General features: G+C 50.3%; 1 protein-coding gene across 6 annotated transcripts in view; it reads right to left on the reverse strand.

Moving 5' to 3' along the window:
* Positions 1-13490, reverse strand: part of TMCO4 (transmembrane and coiled-coil domains 4) — a 122440-nt gene that overhangs the window by 49668 nt on the left and 59282 nt on the right. For all 6 annotated transcript variants that reach the window (XM_021936768.2, XM_021936757.2, XM_031664922.1 and 3 more), the window contains exons 10-12: positions 9218-9382; positions 8253-8389; positions 4015-4099 (exon numbers count right to left, since the gene is read on the reverse strand). In XM_021936768.2, the coding sequence (XP_021792460.2) occupies positions 4015-4099; positions 8253-8389; positions 9218-9382 (387 nt within the window). The remainder of the gene's footprint in view (positions 1-4014; positions 4100-8252; positions 8390-9217; positions 9383-13490) is intronic.

Here is a 13490-nt window from a genome sequence, read left to right on the forward strand (position 1 = left end):
AAGCACTGGGGACACACACGACTGAGCAGGGCATGCGCTGTCCCTGACATGCAGAATCGATTCCTTCACTTGGCTCTTGGGTCATGTGTCCATCAAGCACCTCGTATGTGCCAGGCACTGTGATAGGCTAGGGATACAGTGACAAGAAGGAGAAACAGGGCCCTTGCCCACTTTCGCCCTGTGTGTTGGCCAGGCTACACAAACAATTGCCCAGGGGAGCTATTTCCAAAATAGAGGTGCCTGATCCCTTCCACATAGGGGCCTCATATATATATATATTTGGGAAAAGAATTGCCTGCGTGGTGCTGATGTGTACTTCCAGGTGACAATTACCGGTGGACTGGAAAGACAGATGAGCAAGCAGGAGGAATAACAGGGAGACAGGCCAGTGCTGGGAAAGATGTTCAGGGAAGAATGGAGTGTGGCTTGGAGAGACAGTCTAGCACAGGGTGAAGACCGCACAATCTCCGACCAGACTGCCTGCTCTGCCACCTCCCAGCCGTGTGATTCGGACAAATCCCTGCGCTCTGCATTTCTCTTTCCTCCTCTGTAAAATGGATGTGATAATAGTACCTACCTCACAGAGCTGTTGGAGGGAGTCCATGAAATAATACATATGATGACCTTAGAACTGTGTCTGGTGCATGAAAACACAGTGTATTCCAGAAGTGTGTGCTGCTGCGGTTACCGCTACTGCTACTGCTACTACTACTACTATTATCGTTATTATTGGAGGGAAAATTTCCAGACACAGTGAAACCTGAGAAATGAGTAGGAATTATCTAGAAAAGGAGATACAGAGGATGGACCAAGAGGGAACATTGTCTGGAAATCCAGCTTGGTCTGCTGGAGCCCGGCGTGTGAGGTGGAGAGAGGCAGGGGAAGGTGTTGAAGGCAGATCATGAGTGGGGCCCTGTGACTCATGCTGGAACACCTGCACTGATCTAGAGAATGGCGGGGGCGTTAGAGGCCCTTGGGATCTGCCGAGTTGCTGCCGTGTGAGTGTGTGCAGATGCGTGTATGAATGTGTGCAGGTGTGGGTGTGTGTGCGTGCATGTGTGTGAACTGTAGGGTGCCCAGCACCAGCGCCCCCAGGTCCTCCTTGGCAAGATCCACTCAGTTACTCATTCACTCCACAGTTTAAAGACCTCAATCTTTCCCCAGCATTGAATCAGCTGTTTCCAACTCCTTAGCCTGGCACAGTGCCAGGCTCCCGCCCTCACCTGTTAGCATTTCCTACCACCCCAGGTGGGGGGCCTCTTACGTGGGCTGCAGAGACACCAGATGCCACCATTTCTAGACATCCCTAAGAGCCCCGCCTTTGCCCGTGCTGGCCAACCCTCTGGGATGCCCTACCCTAGTCCAGCTGCCCTCTGCCAAATACAGCATAGTGGTTAGGAGGGAGGGCTCCAGGGCCAGACTCCCTGGGCCTGAATCCTGCACTTAGGATTCTTGTCGCTTCACCTCTCAGCCTCAGTTTTCTCATCTGAAGCAGGGAGACTGGCGGAACCTCCCTCTTGTGGCTGCGGTGAGGAAGGAATGTGATCTGAACACAGCCTGCCTTTGACCTGGTGGGTCTACACTAGCTCTTGGGCACAGTAGCACATGCCTCATTCCCTCACCCAAAGTCCAGCTCCCCCATCTTCCTGACCACTCACAGTGCACCGGACACTGCGGTGGGCACTGGGGGTGGGGGCGGCGGGGCTCAAGGCAGACCCTGCCTACCTGGAGTTCATGTCTAATGTGGGGCTGGAGAGCGGAAACAAAATGGCAAGTTCTGACATCTATACGACACTCACCACGGTTCCCTGTGCATGGTAGGTCCTCAGGTTGGAATTCAGAAGACATTTACTGACGGTACCCAAATTGGGGCCAGGGAACTTTCACATTCATTATGTCATCCCCCCATGATCCTTTGAGGTAAGTGCACAAAGCTCATATCCTTTGAGGAAGCTGAGGCCCAGGGAGGTTAAGTGACTAGCCCAAGGTCCGACAGCCACTCAGTGGCAAAGCTAGCAGCCAAATCTAGGTCTGCCTAATACCAAAACCCAAATCTCACCCATGGGCCATGAGGATCCAGGGGTGGGAGCAGCAAGCAGGAAAGATGCTGGAAGGAAGCTGCTTTGGGAACCATCCCCCAAAAGGCTGTATTGCAGGAAATTCCCAGTGTCACACTAACCAGCCCTGTCACCAAGAGGCCACCTGCCTTCCTCTTCCCTCTTTCCAGTTTCCAGCCTCACATGCTGGGGACAGCTGACAGTCAACCTCACTTCCGGTTACCATAGCCAAATGGTTAATGGTAATTAATTCAATTTGTTTGGCAGGGGAATTAAAGGCTTGGCTGTACTAACGATCTTAAGTTAACATAGCATTTATGCTAGCTGGAGGCAGAGACATGCCTTCTCCTCTAAATGAAGAATCAGTTCTATTAATAAGACTACATCTCTCTAGGTAATGAGCCTGGCAGATAGATGGTTTGCTGCCAGAGAGGGAAAGATGACAAAGAAAGAAGCAAAATGATGACAGCAGAGAGGATGGCAACTTTTCAAAGGCTTCCCCAGGAGACATAGATTTGGAGAGCAGGGAGGAGTCTGCATTGGCCGACAAACCGGCACCGATGGCCAGATACACGAGTGAGGTCAACTTGGACCTTCTGGGTGTTCCAGCTCTGACTACAACTGTATGACTAAGCCCAGGCAGGAAAGGGAAACGGTCTTGTCAACTCATAGAATTGTGAGAAATGATCAGTTATTGCTGCTTTTGGCCACCGTGTTTGGAGAGACTATTTTGCAGCAACAAATAACAATCATGGTGGAAGGCAAAGGAGAAGCAAAGGCAGGTATTACATGGCGGCAACCAAGAGAACGCGTGCAGGGGAACTGCCCTTTATAAAACCATCAAATCTCGTGAGACTTATTCACTATCATAGAAATAGCATGGGGAAAACCTGCCCTCATGATTCAATTACCTCCCACCGTGTCCCTCCCACGACATGCGGGGATTATGGGAGCTACAATTCAAGATGAGATTTGGGTGAGGACACAGCCAAATCATATTAAGTTCCAACACTTCTCTCCCATCCACCCTCCGCTCCCAGGTTCAGCAATTTCTTTCTGAGTTCCTTCTCTTGCCTTCAGAGTCCTGCCGCTGCTACATTCCACTGAGAGAAGGTGAGCTCACGTCCCAGGAGCAGTGAACCACTCCAGGTGCCCCAGGCTCGGCAACTCACTCTCCCAGCCAGCCCCTCCTACAGGCAGTCCCTGCTGGCAGATCTGTCCAAAACCAGCATTCTGCCCTGGAGACCTCACCTACCCAAGGCCAGGAGCAGGGGCCCTCAAGCTTTTCACTGCCTTGCACAGAAAGGATGACACTGGGAGCATGACACACTCCCAAAGGTGTCTGTGTGTGGTTGAATGGTGAACTCCCAGAAGATATGTCCACCCAGAACCTGTGAATGTGACCTTATCTGGTAAAAGGGTCTTTGCAGATATAATTAAGTAAATGATCTTGAGATGGGATCACCCTGGAAGAGAGTGGGCCCTAAATCCAATGACTGTCTGTCCTTATGAGAGAAGAGAAGACAACAGACAGAGACTGGAATGATGTGTCTACAAGCCAAGGAATGCTAAGGACTGCTGGCCGCCACAAGAAGCTGGAAGAGACAGGAAAAATCCTCCCCTAGAGCCTTCAGAGGGAACGTGGGCCTGCCTACACCTTGATTTTGAACTTCTTGTCCCCTTCATTCCCACTTGAGAAAGTGCATCAGGATGCAAAAGCCAGTGTCATTATTACAGGATGGTCCATCTTGCATCTACTCTAATGTATGTACAAAAAATAATTTTCCAAAGTTTGATGATGATTTTTCTTGATTTTTAAACTATTTTTAACTTTTAACTATTATTTCTAAGAACTGGGAACACATTTTGCAAGGCTCATGGCCCCTGGCCCAGAACCTCTGTCCCGGGGAACGAGCTTGTGAAGGGGTTTCTGTCTGTGTCAATAATCCATGCTCACCTTTCTCCTGAGCCATCTCCTGCAGACAGAAGTAGATGACTCTGGCTCCCAGGCTGAAGCCAATCAAGGTGACAGGTCGCCGGCCCTGAAGGGAAAAAGGACACAGGTGTCTGGAGGGAATACAGCCAGTTCTAGGAAAACATCAGGCCTGAGGAGGGCAGCCTTTGCACGTTCCTTATTACCTGATTCTCATCTAATGAATCATGCATGTGCTATTGCGGTCCCTGAGCTCTGATGTCTTAATCAGCAGAGTCAGGACCCTCATTTATGCAGGAGTGCACCTGCTGCTGAAATTGGCTTCCTCCAAGGCCAATAGGCAGCCCCCAGCTGGGTTAATTCCCTTTCATCTCAAACCATTACCCAGCCACCATCTCATCTTCCCCAGGAGATGGGGCTAGTCAATTACAAGAGCAACTTCCCTTGGACTGATCTGCCTTGTGGCAAATGGCTGCAGTGCTGCAGGACCCCTTCTGGAGCTGGGGAGATTAGACAGAAGGCACCCCCGGGTGTGAGGGGTAAAAAGGCAAGAGTGACAAGGGAGGGACAACTGTTCTGTTTCCAGATAGGAAGGTGGGGCACAAAATATTGGCTCTAAGTGACAAGATAAAGTAGTAAGTCAGATGGAAAGAGGAATTTTCTGACTTAAGGACTTGTAGTAAAGGCAACTCATTATGTGAAGACTCTAAAGAAAATGAAAGTTATCTGGGGGTGTCTGGGTACAAGCTTACACGGAAGGAGACGAGGGGAGTGGATGAACTCTGGATGCCCAGCCTGGTTTTATCAGTCTATTCCTTTTCCTTGGTTTTGAGCCAATACACGTATTCCACACCCCCACACCACTCCACTTACCACAGTAGAAAATCCTTTGTTAAACAGTATTCAAATCCCGCAGGAGCTTTGTGCCAACCCTGCTGGCTGCTGCCCAATATCATTCTCCCCTTTGTCCTTTACTCCTGAGTTTGACTGGGCATGCGGCCACCCAGCCAAAGACGAAGTCTCCCGGACTCCTCCATAGCTGGGGGTGGCCACAGGGCTGAGACTTAGCCAAGGGACTGAAGGCAAGCAAAAGCTGTGACTTCTAGGCATACTCCTCATCCCGACTTCCCTACCTCCCACTGTCTGAAACATACACGTAATGCGGGAAGATCTGTCTTGGACAAGAGAGAAGTCCGGCCAGGCACAGTGGCTCACGCCTGTAATCCCAACACTTTGGGAGGCCAAGGCGGGCAGATCACTTGAGGTCAGGTGTTTGAGCCAGCCTGGCCAACATGGTGAAACCCCATTTCTACTAAAAACATACAAAAATTAGCCAGGTGTGGTGGCAGGCACCTGTAGTCCCAGCTACTCGGGAGGCTGAGACAGGAGAATCAGTGAACCTGGGAGGCGGAAGTTGCAGTGAGCTGAGATCACGCTACCGTACTACAGCCTGGGTGATAGAGCGAGACTCCGTCCAAAAAAAAAAAAAAAGAGAGAGAGAGAGAAGTCCAGTGTTCAGGATGAGAGGCCAGGAGAGTGAAGGAGGCTGGACTTCCAATATTACGAAGCTGCCCATGTGGGAGACAGAATAATGGCTTCCCATGGATGTGTTCATCCTAATCCCTGGAACCTGTGAATGTTGCCTTGTACAGCAAAGGGCCTTTGTTATTTATTTATTTATTATTTATTTTATTTTGATTATTTTTTTTGAGATGCAGTCTTGCTCTGCTGCCTAGGCTGAATGAAATGCAGTGGTGTGATCTCAGCTCACTGAAACCTCCACCTCCCGGGCTCAAGCGATCCTCCTGCCTCAGCCTCCTGAGTAGCTGGCACTACAGGTATGTGACATCACACTCAGTTAATTTTTTTTTTTTTTTGTATTGTTAGTAGAGACAGGGTTTCACCATGTTGGCCAAGCTCATCTCCAACTCCTGACCTCAAGCAATCCACCTGCCTCAGACTCCCAAAGTGCTGGGATTATTAGGCGTGAGCCACTGCACCTGGCCTATTTATTTATTTTTGAGATGGAGTCTCACTCTGTCGCCCAGGCTGGAGTGCCGTGGCATGATCTGGGATCACTGCAACCTCTGCCTCCCAGGTTCAAGTGATTCTCATGCCTCAGCCACCCAAGTAGATGGGATTACAGGTGCACACCACCTCGCCCAGCTGATTTTTGTATTTTTAGTAGAGACAGGGTTTCACTATGTTGGCCAGACTGATCTTGAACTCCTGACCTCAGGTGATCTGAGTGCCTCGGCCTTCCAAAGTGCTGGGATTACAGGCATGAGCCACTTGTGCCCGGCTGGCCCTTTGTTATTTATTTATTTGAGACAGGGTCCCACTCTGTCATCCAGGCTAGAGTACAGCGATGCAATCACAGCTTACTGCAGCTTCCACCTCCTGGGCTCCAGTGATCCTCCCACCTTAGCCTCCTAAACAGCTGGGACTACAGGCATAAGCTACCACACCCAGCTAATTTTTGTATTTTTTGTGGAGACAGGGTTTATCATGTTGCCCAGGCCGGTTTCTTGGGCTAAAGCAATCTGCCTGCCTTGGCCTCCCAAAGTGCTAGGATTATAGGCATGAACCACCTTGCCCACGAGGCCAACAAAGGATTTTTGCAGACGTGATTAAGTTTAGGATCTTCAGATGGGGAGATGATTCTGGATTATCTGGGAGGAGCCAAGGTCATCACAAGCGTCCCTACAAGAGGGAGGCAGGAGGCATCAGTTAGACAGAAGGTGATGTGAGGATGGAAGCTGAGGAATAGAGAGATTTCAAGGTGTTACACTGCTGGCTTTGACGGTGAAGGAATGGGGCCTTTGAAAGCTGGCAAAGGCAAGGAAAGGGGATCCTCCCTAAGGCATGCATTTTTGCCTTTTGACCTCCAGAGCTGTAAAATAGTAAATCTGTTTTCAGCGGGTAAATTTGTGGTAATTTGTTACAGTGGCAGTAGGAAATGAACACATCAGCTTGCCCCAGATGCTGACCCCCAGACTGTTCCTTGGGAGAGAACAAACTTCTATCTTCTCTAAGCCAATGCCACTTTGGCCTTTGCCTTAGAGTCAAGCCTGCCAAAGGACTTTTCTGTTTCTTGTGACAAAGACACAGGGATTGAAGCGGATGGCCAGTTTCTCAAGCAGTTTACCTGCATGGCAGGAACTGCTAGTTGTCGTCCCTCAGCATCCATCCTCCCTTTTTTTCCATAGTAATTGAATTTCAGCTGGGTTCATCGTCACTTAGAATAAGTACTGTACTTCCCAGCTTCTGTGGCAGCTAGGAATGGTCATGTGACTAGGCTCTGGCCAGCAAGACACCAGCTGAAATGTTGTAAGGCTTTCCTGGTTCTTCTTCAGTTCTTCCTTTCTCCCGCTCCCTAGAGCTCAGATGATGCCATCTTGGATACAAGGTCAAGACCACAGAGCAACAAGGTAGCAGGAACCTGGGCCTCTGCACCACGGCAGGCTGTTAGGCAACCTTGCTAGGCTTCTCCAGGAAAATAAGCTTCTACCTTGTTTAAGCCATTGTTATTTTGGGTTTTCTCCCACTTCCAGCCAAAACAAATCCTGACAATGCAGTCATTTCTGGTACTATTTCTCAAGCTTTTGTCTCCATTCACTCGAGTTTATTTTGAAGGGGATGGTTTTATTCTGTTGGTAAGTACATCTTTACTAGATTCAAATTTAAAAAGTATTACGATGATGTCTCTTCCTAACCATTTTACACGGTATTTAGACCACCGAAGATGACCTCACAAAGTAGCTTTACACTTCTGGGAAGGCACACCAGGCTACCAGCATGTGGGAATTCCACTGGTGGCCAGCTGAGGCACCTGGTCTTATTCATTTTACTGGCTTCACTGCAAATTGAGTCAGAGGTTTCCACTGAAATATCGCCCCAGTGAGCCCAACGATTATCCTCAACGCTTGAATGAAGAGCTGCCACCCAGGAGCCACTTTTGCTTCTGCCAGAGTCCCCCAGACTTGTTCCTACCTGCAGATGCCCCTGTTATTCAGTCCTCACCTAAATACCTGCTAGAGCTGCAAAGTCTATAATTCTTACTGTTCATCCTAGGACACATTCATTACTTGAACTGGAGGGGCAGCAAGGACTCCTCATCCCCCCAAAACCACTGGGTTACCTCCAAGTAGCCCTGCCCCTCCTCCAAGTAGCCTTGCCTCTAAGGCTGATGTCTGTGAACAAGTTAGCCCCTGACTTCCCCTCTTGCCCCATGCCACGCCCACACAGCCATTCCCAGGTACCTGCTGCCGGGAAAGCAGGATGTGCGCCAGGTGCTTGCCAACCTCTGCTGATCGATGGAGACACACCCCCCACGGGTTGTCGATGACATTGGCGACACTGAGGAGTGAGGCTGGCCAGGTCAGGGCAGCCACAATGCCTGGGGAGGTGAGATAGTGATGAAGGGAATGGCCTCCATCCCAGGGTCCTACTAGGGAAGTGACTGGCTAACAGATGCTGGAACGAATGCATGCAGTCTCTAACTTGGACCTGCAAGCTTGCCAAGTATTGTCGAACTGCTAACGAGCAAAGCAATCTGAAACTCACGAATTTCTGATATACGGACTCAATCCCTTCTGCTCAAGTCCTTGTTACGTGTGAGATGGCCCCAATTCGTCTCCACACCTTGTACCCTCCCACTTTGCCTCATAACTCTGCAGGGGGGCCCCCTGCCCTGCCCATCCCCTCTAGACTCAGTCATATTACTTGCTTTTGCCAAAGACATTAGTAGATGTGAGGCTTGAAGTGGACTTGTGCATCAGGGCTAGCCTCTTGCACTTCCATCGTTGACATGGGCTCGTCTGTTCATCCCAGCAGGAGGATGAGAGACAAATGGAGCAGAGCCGAGTCGCCCCAGACCCGGCCAGCACTGATTGGTGGACGGTCAGCTGACCCATAGGCCCAGCTAAGATCCGCCAACTCCAGCCTCCTGGCTCCTGAACTTTACAGTAAACATCCCACGGAGTTTTGGGGTGGCTTGTCGCGCAGCAATAGCTGACAGACAGATCATGCGACTGGCTGTTTACCTGTCTTCTCTCCATAGGGATCATAAACTTCTCCCAGACAGGAATGCGGCCTTAACCTCTCTGTGTTCCTAGGGTCCAGCATGGTGCATGCCCTGGGGGTTTTGGGCATGTAAAACTATGCTACCACTGTGGGACGAAGGCAGTGGGCATGCTGTTGTTGTGGGGCAGGTAGGGGGGCTTACCAGACAATACTGTGTACTTTAGAGCCTCCTGGGCCACCATGTTGGCGAGACCACTGAGGATGGTCTCCAGGGCGTTGCCGAGCTCCATCAGGTACTTGGCTTCCCAGGCCAGGCAGTACTGCTCACGGCTGTGGGCCAGGGCGGCCCATGGGGCACTGAAGGTGCCTGGGGAGATCACAGGTAGGTGAAGTCTCTCTTGTCTATGGCAGAGGATGCCCCACCCCATCACCCCAGACAGGCAGCACCAGGACCACTCACCCTTGTTGGAAGACAAGAGGTCCACCCCCTGCCAATGAGTGGCAGCTGTCAGCAGAGCTAACAGAGCTCTGTGCAGCCCAGTGGGTCAGCAGGCTGGGCTTGAATCCCAGATCCTGCATTCACTAGAAGCCAGGTGACCCTGGGCACATCACTATCTCACCTTGAGCCTCGCTTTGCTTCTATGTGAAGTGGGAAGATGGTTTATCTCCCTTCATAGGGTAGGTATAGGAATGAAGTGTGTTTGAACTATGATATATGTAAAGGGTTATTTTCTCTCACGCTGAAATAATTCTGGCATTAAGCTGCTCATGACATACAACGAGAGCACACAATGGGACAAGCAGTGCGGTGCTGTGAGTCTGCAGCATCTTGATTTGACAAACATGGCCTGGGAGATAGCTAGAAATTTGGGGAAGAGGTGTTTGAGCCTGGCTCTGTTATCATCTTCCTGGGTCATCTAATTTTCCTGAGCCTCAATTTTCTCACTGAGGAAATATAAATATCAAATGACCCACGGGAGGAGGATGAGACGGCACCACTGTAGCGGTCGATGCCAAGTCGGAAAGTATAACCATGACACCTGCCTCCCTCATCCCCTCCTTCCTTGCCCACCTGGCTGCCTTCAGGATAGGAGCACAGAGGGGCCCCTAATCTGGCCCCCATGCATTTCTGCTTGTGGCCCAAGTGGTTTTCCTTTTCTTTTTTTGAGACAGAGTTTTGCTTTGTTTCCCAGTCTGGAGTGCACTGGCACCATCTTGGCTCACTGCAACCTCCGCCTCCTGGGTTCAAGTGATTCTCCTACCTCAGCCTCCTGAGTAGCTGGGATTATAGGCACCCACCACCACACCCAGCTAATTTTTGTATATTGTTAGTAGAGATGGGGTTTCATCATATTGGCCAGGCTGGTCTCGAACTCCTGACCTCAAGTGATCCACCCGCCTCGGCCTCCCAAAGTGCTGGAATTATAGGCGTGAACCACTGCGCCCAGCGCAAGTGACTTTTTCAAAACACAAATCTTCTCCCGCTCCTGCCTAAAACCCTTCATGAGCTCCCAGATCATACATCAGTTCCCCTAGATTACTGCCACTTGTCCTTGAGATTCCAGTCCAATTGCCTCTTCCATGCGGAAGCCTTCCCAGCTCCTCTGACAAATCAAATGCACCCTCCTCTTTTCCCGTAAGTTCTTATCACAGTCTGTAATTATTCACTATTTTCACATCCTGTTTGACGTGTGCCTCTCCTACAGTCTGTTTTATCAAACACTATATTCCCAAAGCCTGGTGATGTGATGCACAGTAAGCGCTCATTAAACACCATGTGGGAATGGAGGGGTGGAGACAGCTTCCTGGGGCAGCCTGCAGGTTCTGAGCATCAACCTCAGGCCTCTACTTGCCTGCCCCAAAGCTCATCCTTACCTGCAGGGTGCCACGTCTGCACAAGGACAACCCTGCAGCTGCTCCCCTCCCTCTGTGGGGACCCTGTCTCAGCTCAGCAACAACTTGGGGATCAATTGCCTCTCATTATGAATAAGGTGATAGTCAGCCCCGAGAGAGGAGATGGGCCCAGGACAGCGAGGAGCACGGGCTTGATGCCAGCCTGGGTTCTGAACCCAGCTCGATGGCTTCCACTGGTGTGACTCACAGCAAGGCACAGTGTCCTTCTGACCCTTGGTTTCCACATTTGTAAGGATGGAATAATAACATCTGACTCACAGGTGTGGTGGGGATCACATGAGATGCTGCATAAGGCGTTGTATACTTTGGGAGGCCGAGGTGGGTAGATCACGATGTCAAGAGATCGAGACCATCCTGGCCAACATGGTGAAACCCCGTCTCTACTAAAAAAACTAGCTGGGCGTGGTGGCACGTGCCTGTAATTCCAGCTCCTCAGGAGGCTGAGGCAGGAGAATCGCTGGAATCCGGGAGGCGGAGGTTGCAGTGAGCCGAGATTGCGCAACTGCACTCCAGCCTGGTGACAGAGCAAGACTTCGTCTCAAAAAGAAAAAAAGAAATAAAAAAAATAAAAAGGCGTTGTATAAACTGTAAAGTGCTCTACTGCATTGTGCTGTCCCGTGGCCAAGAATATGGGCTGTGGAGCCAGACAGAATGGGGGTGAATCCTGCCCCTGCCCCTGACTAGCTGGGTGACCCTGGGCGCCCCTTATGAGCCTCAGTTTCCTCATCTGGAAAATGGGAGGGCGAATGATGGCCCCTTCCCTGGACTGAAGTGAGGAGCTAAATGAGCCAGTGCATATGAAGGGCTTGGTCGTTGGCTACAAAGTTTTTATCTTTACTGTACATAATCAAGACTAATAAAGGGGTGGGCCAAAGAAAGTCTGGTTATTCCTATCACATAGAAAAAGCAACCTTGTGATGATAAGGCTTCTTTTCCTGGCTCTCGAGGAGGTGGGAATACATGATATTTTTTCCTTCTGAAACTTTCTGTAGCTTGATTATATTTCTTTCACCCAGTCCTTTCCCTGGGTGCCCCACCACACTAGACTGCTGGAGATCAGTGAAGACTTTCCTCATCCACAAACGAACTTGACCTTTAACCTGGGGCAAACTGAACAAATGGGAGCAAAATGAAGAAAGGACTTTGCTTTCCATGCCTGCCAGACTTGCAAATTCCTTTACCTGGGCTCTTGTTCTTGCTCCCTCCTGTAGCATGGTAAAATGAAAACAAATGAAAGGAAACCCTGGGCATTGGATCAGGAGACCTGGGTTTGAATTCTGCATCTGCTACTCTCCTGCCAGGGTTCCTCTTCCAACAGTTCAGGGTCAGAACAGCCTCACCTCGGAGGGTGGAAGTGAGGTTTCTAGGAGGTAACCATACCAAGTTCCTACTGTGCTGGTAAAATGCCAGACTCAGGGTAGGTGTGAAGGAGGCGCTCACTGAACGCTAGTGACCTCTGTGCATGGGTGGGGCCTGGCGGTCACGCACCAATAAGACCTGGCGCCTGGTGACACCTCTAAACGTTTTTCGCTGGCTTTCTTCTGCGTGGTTTGGCAGATCTGCGACTTCTGTCCTCAGGTCAGAGACTTGGGAACCCAGGAGGCTCCGGGGGGGGCGTGCCTGAGTGGCCAGGTTGGGACGTTTAGGATTCCTGCGCTCACCCTGCTCTTTCTCTAAGGGATGCAGTGTTTGTTGTTTGTTGAGCCTCTCGCTGGGCACTTGCAGGGGTCAGCCAAGCAACAAGTGGACCATGGTGTGAGTCCTCAATGCCACCCTGGCTAGAATCCCCCAAAATATGCACGTTCAAATTAGAACAGCAAAGGGAACTAAGGTTGTGTCATGCCAACGAGAAACCACGTGATGTTCATGCATTTCCTCACTTAATCTTTGCAGCATCCTGAAAAGGTGGCAAGAATTCGTTCCACTTTACAAATGAAGTAGCTGAGATACAGAGAAGTTACATAACCTGCTGAGGTCATGTAGCCAACACATACTGATCTCCCACTCACGTGCTTAAAGTCCTTTGCTATCTTCCACTTGCTCTGAGGACAAATTCAAACTTCTTGCCACAGCTCACACGCTCCTGCGTGGTCTGGCTCCACCCACATTCCTGCCTTCTGGCTCCCTGCTGCCATCCTGTGCCATCCTGTGCTCTTTTGGTTCTTTCAAACCACTGGGCCTTTGCACCTGCTGTCCTTTGGCTTGGAATACACTTTCTGCTCCTGGTTTATTGGGCTAATTCCCAGCTAGCCTTAGCCTAAATGTTACTTCCTTCAGAATCTTCCCCAGAAAAAATCCTGTGCTTCCCCTATTGTGCCATCCATAAAGCTCCCATTTAGTTACTTGGTCTGTCATCTATCTTAGGCTGTATGTTCTGTGGGACTAGAGGCCATGGCTGTGCTGCTCACCGCTGAATTCCTAAGACCTGGTTCAGTATATGACACATGGTAAGTACAGCAGTTTATAAATACTGCTACATGGACAGATAGGTGGATGGGTGGATGGATTAATAGATGGGTGGGCGGATGGGTGAGTGGGTGGACAGGTAGATAGGTAGAAGA

Source organism: Papio anubis, chromosome 1 (genome assembly GCF_008728515.1).
Source record: "Papio anubis isolate 15944 chromosome 1, Panubis1.0, whole genome shotgun sequence".
NCBI lineage: Eukaryota > Metazoa > Chordata > Mammalia > Primates > Cercopithecidae > Papio > Papio anubis.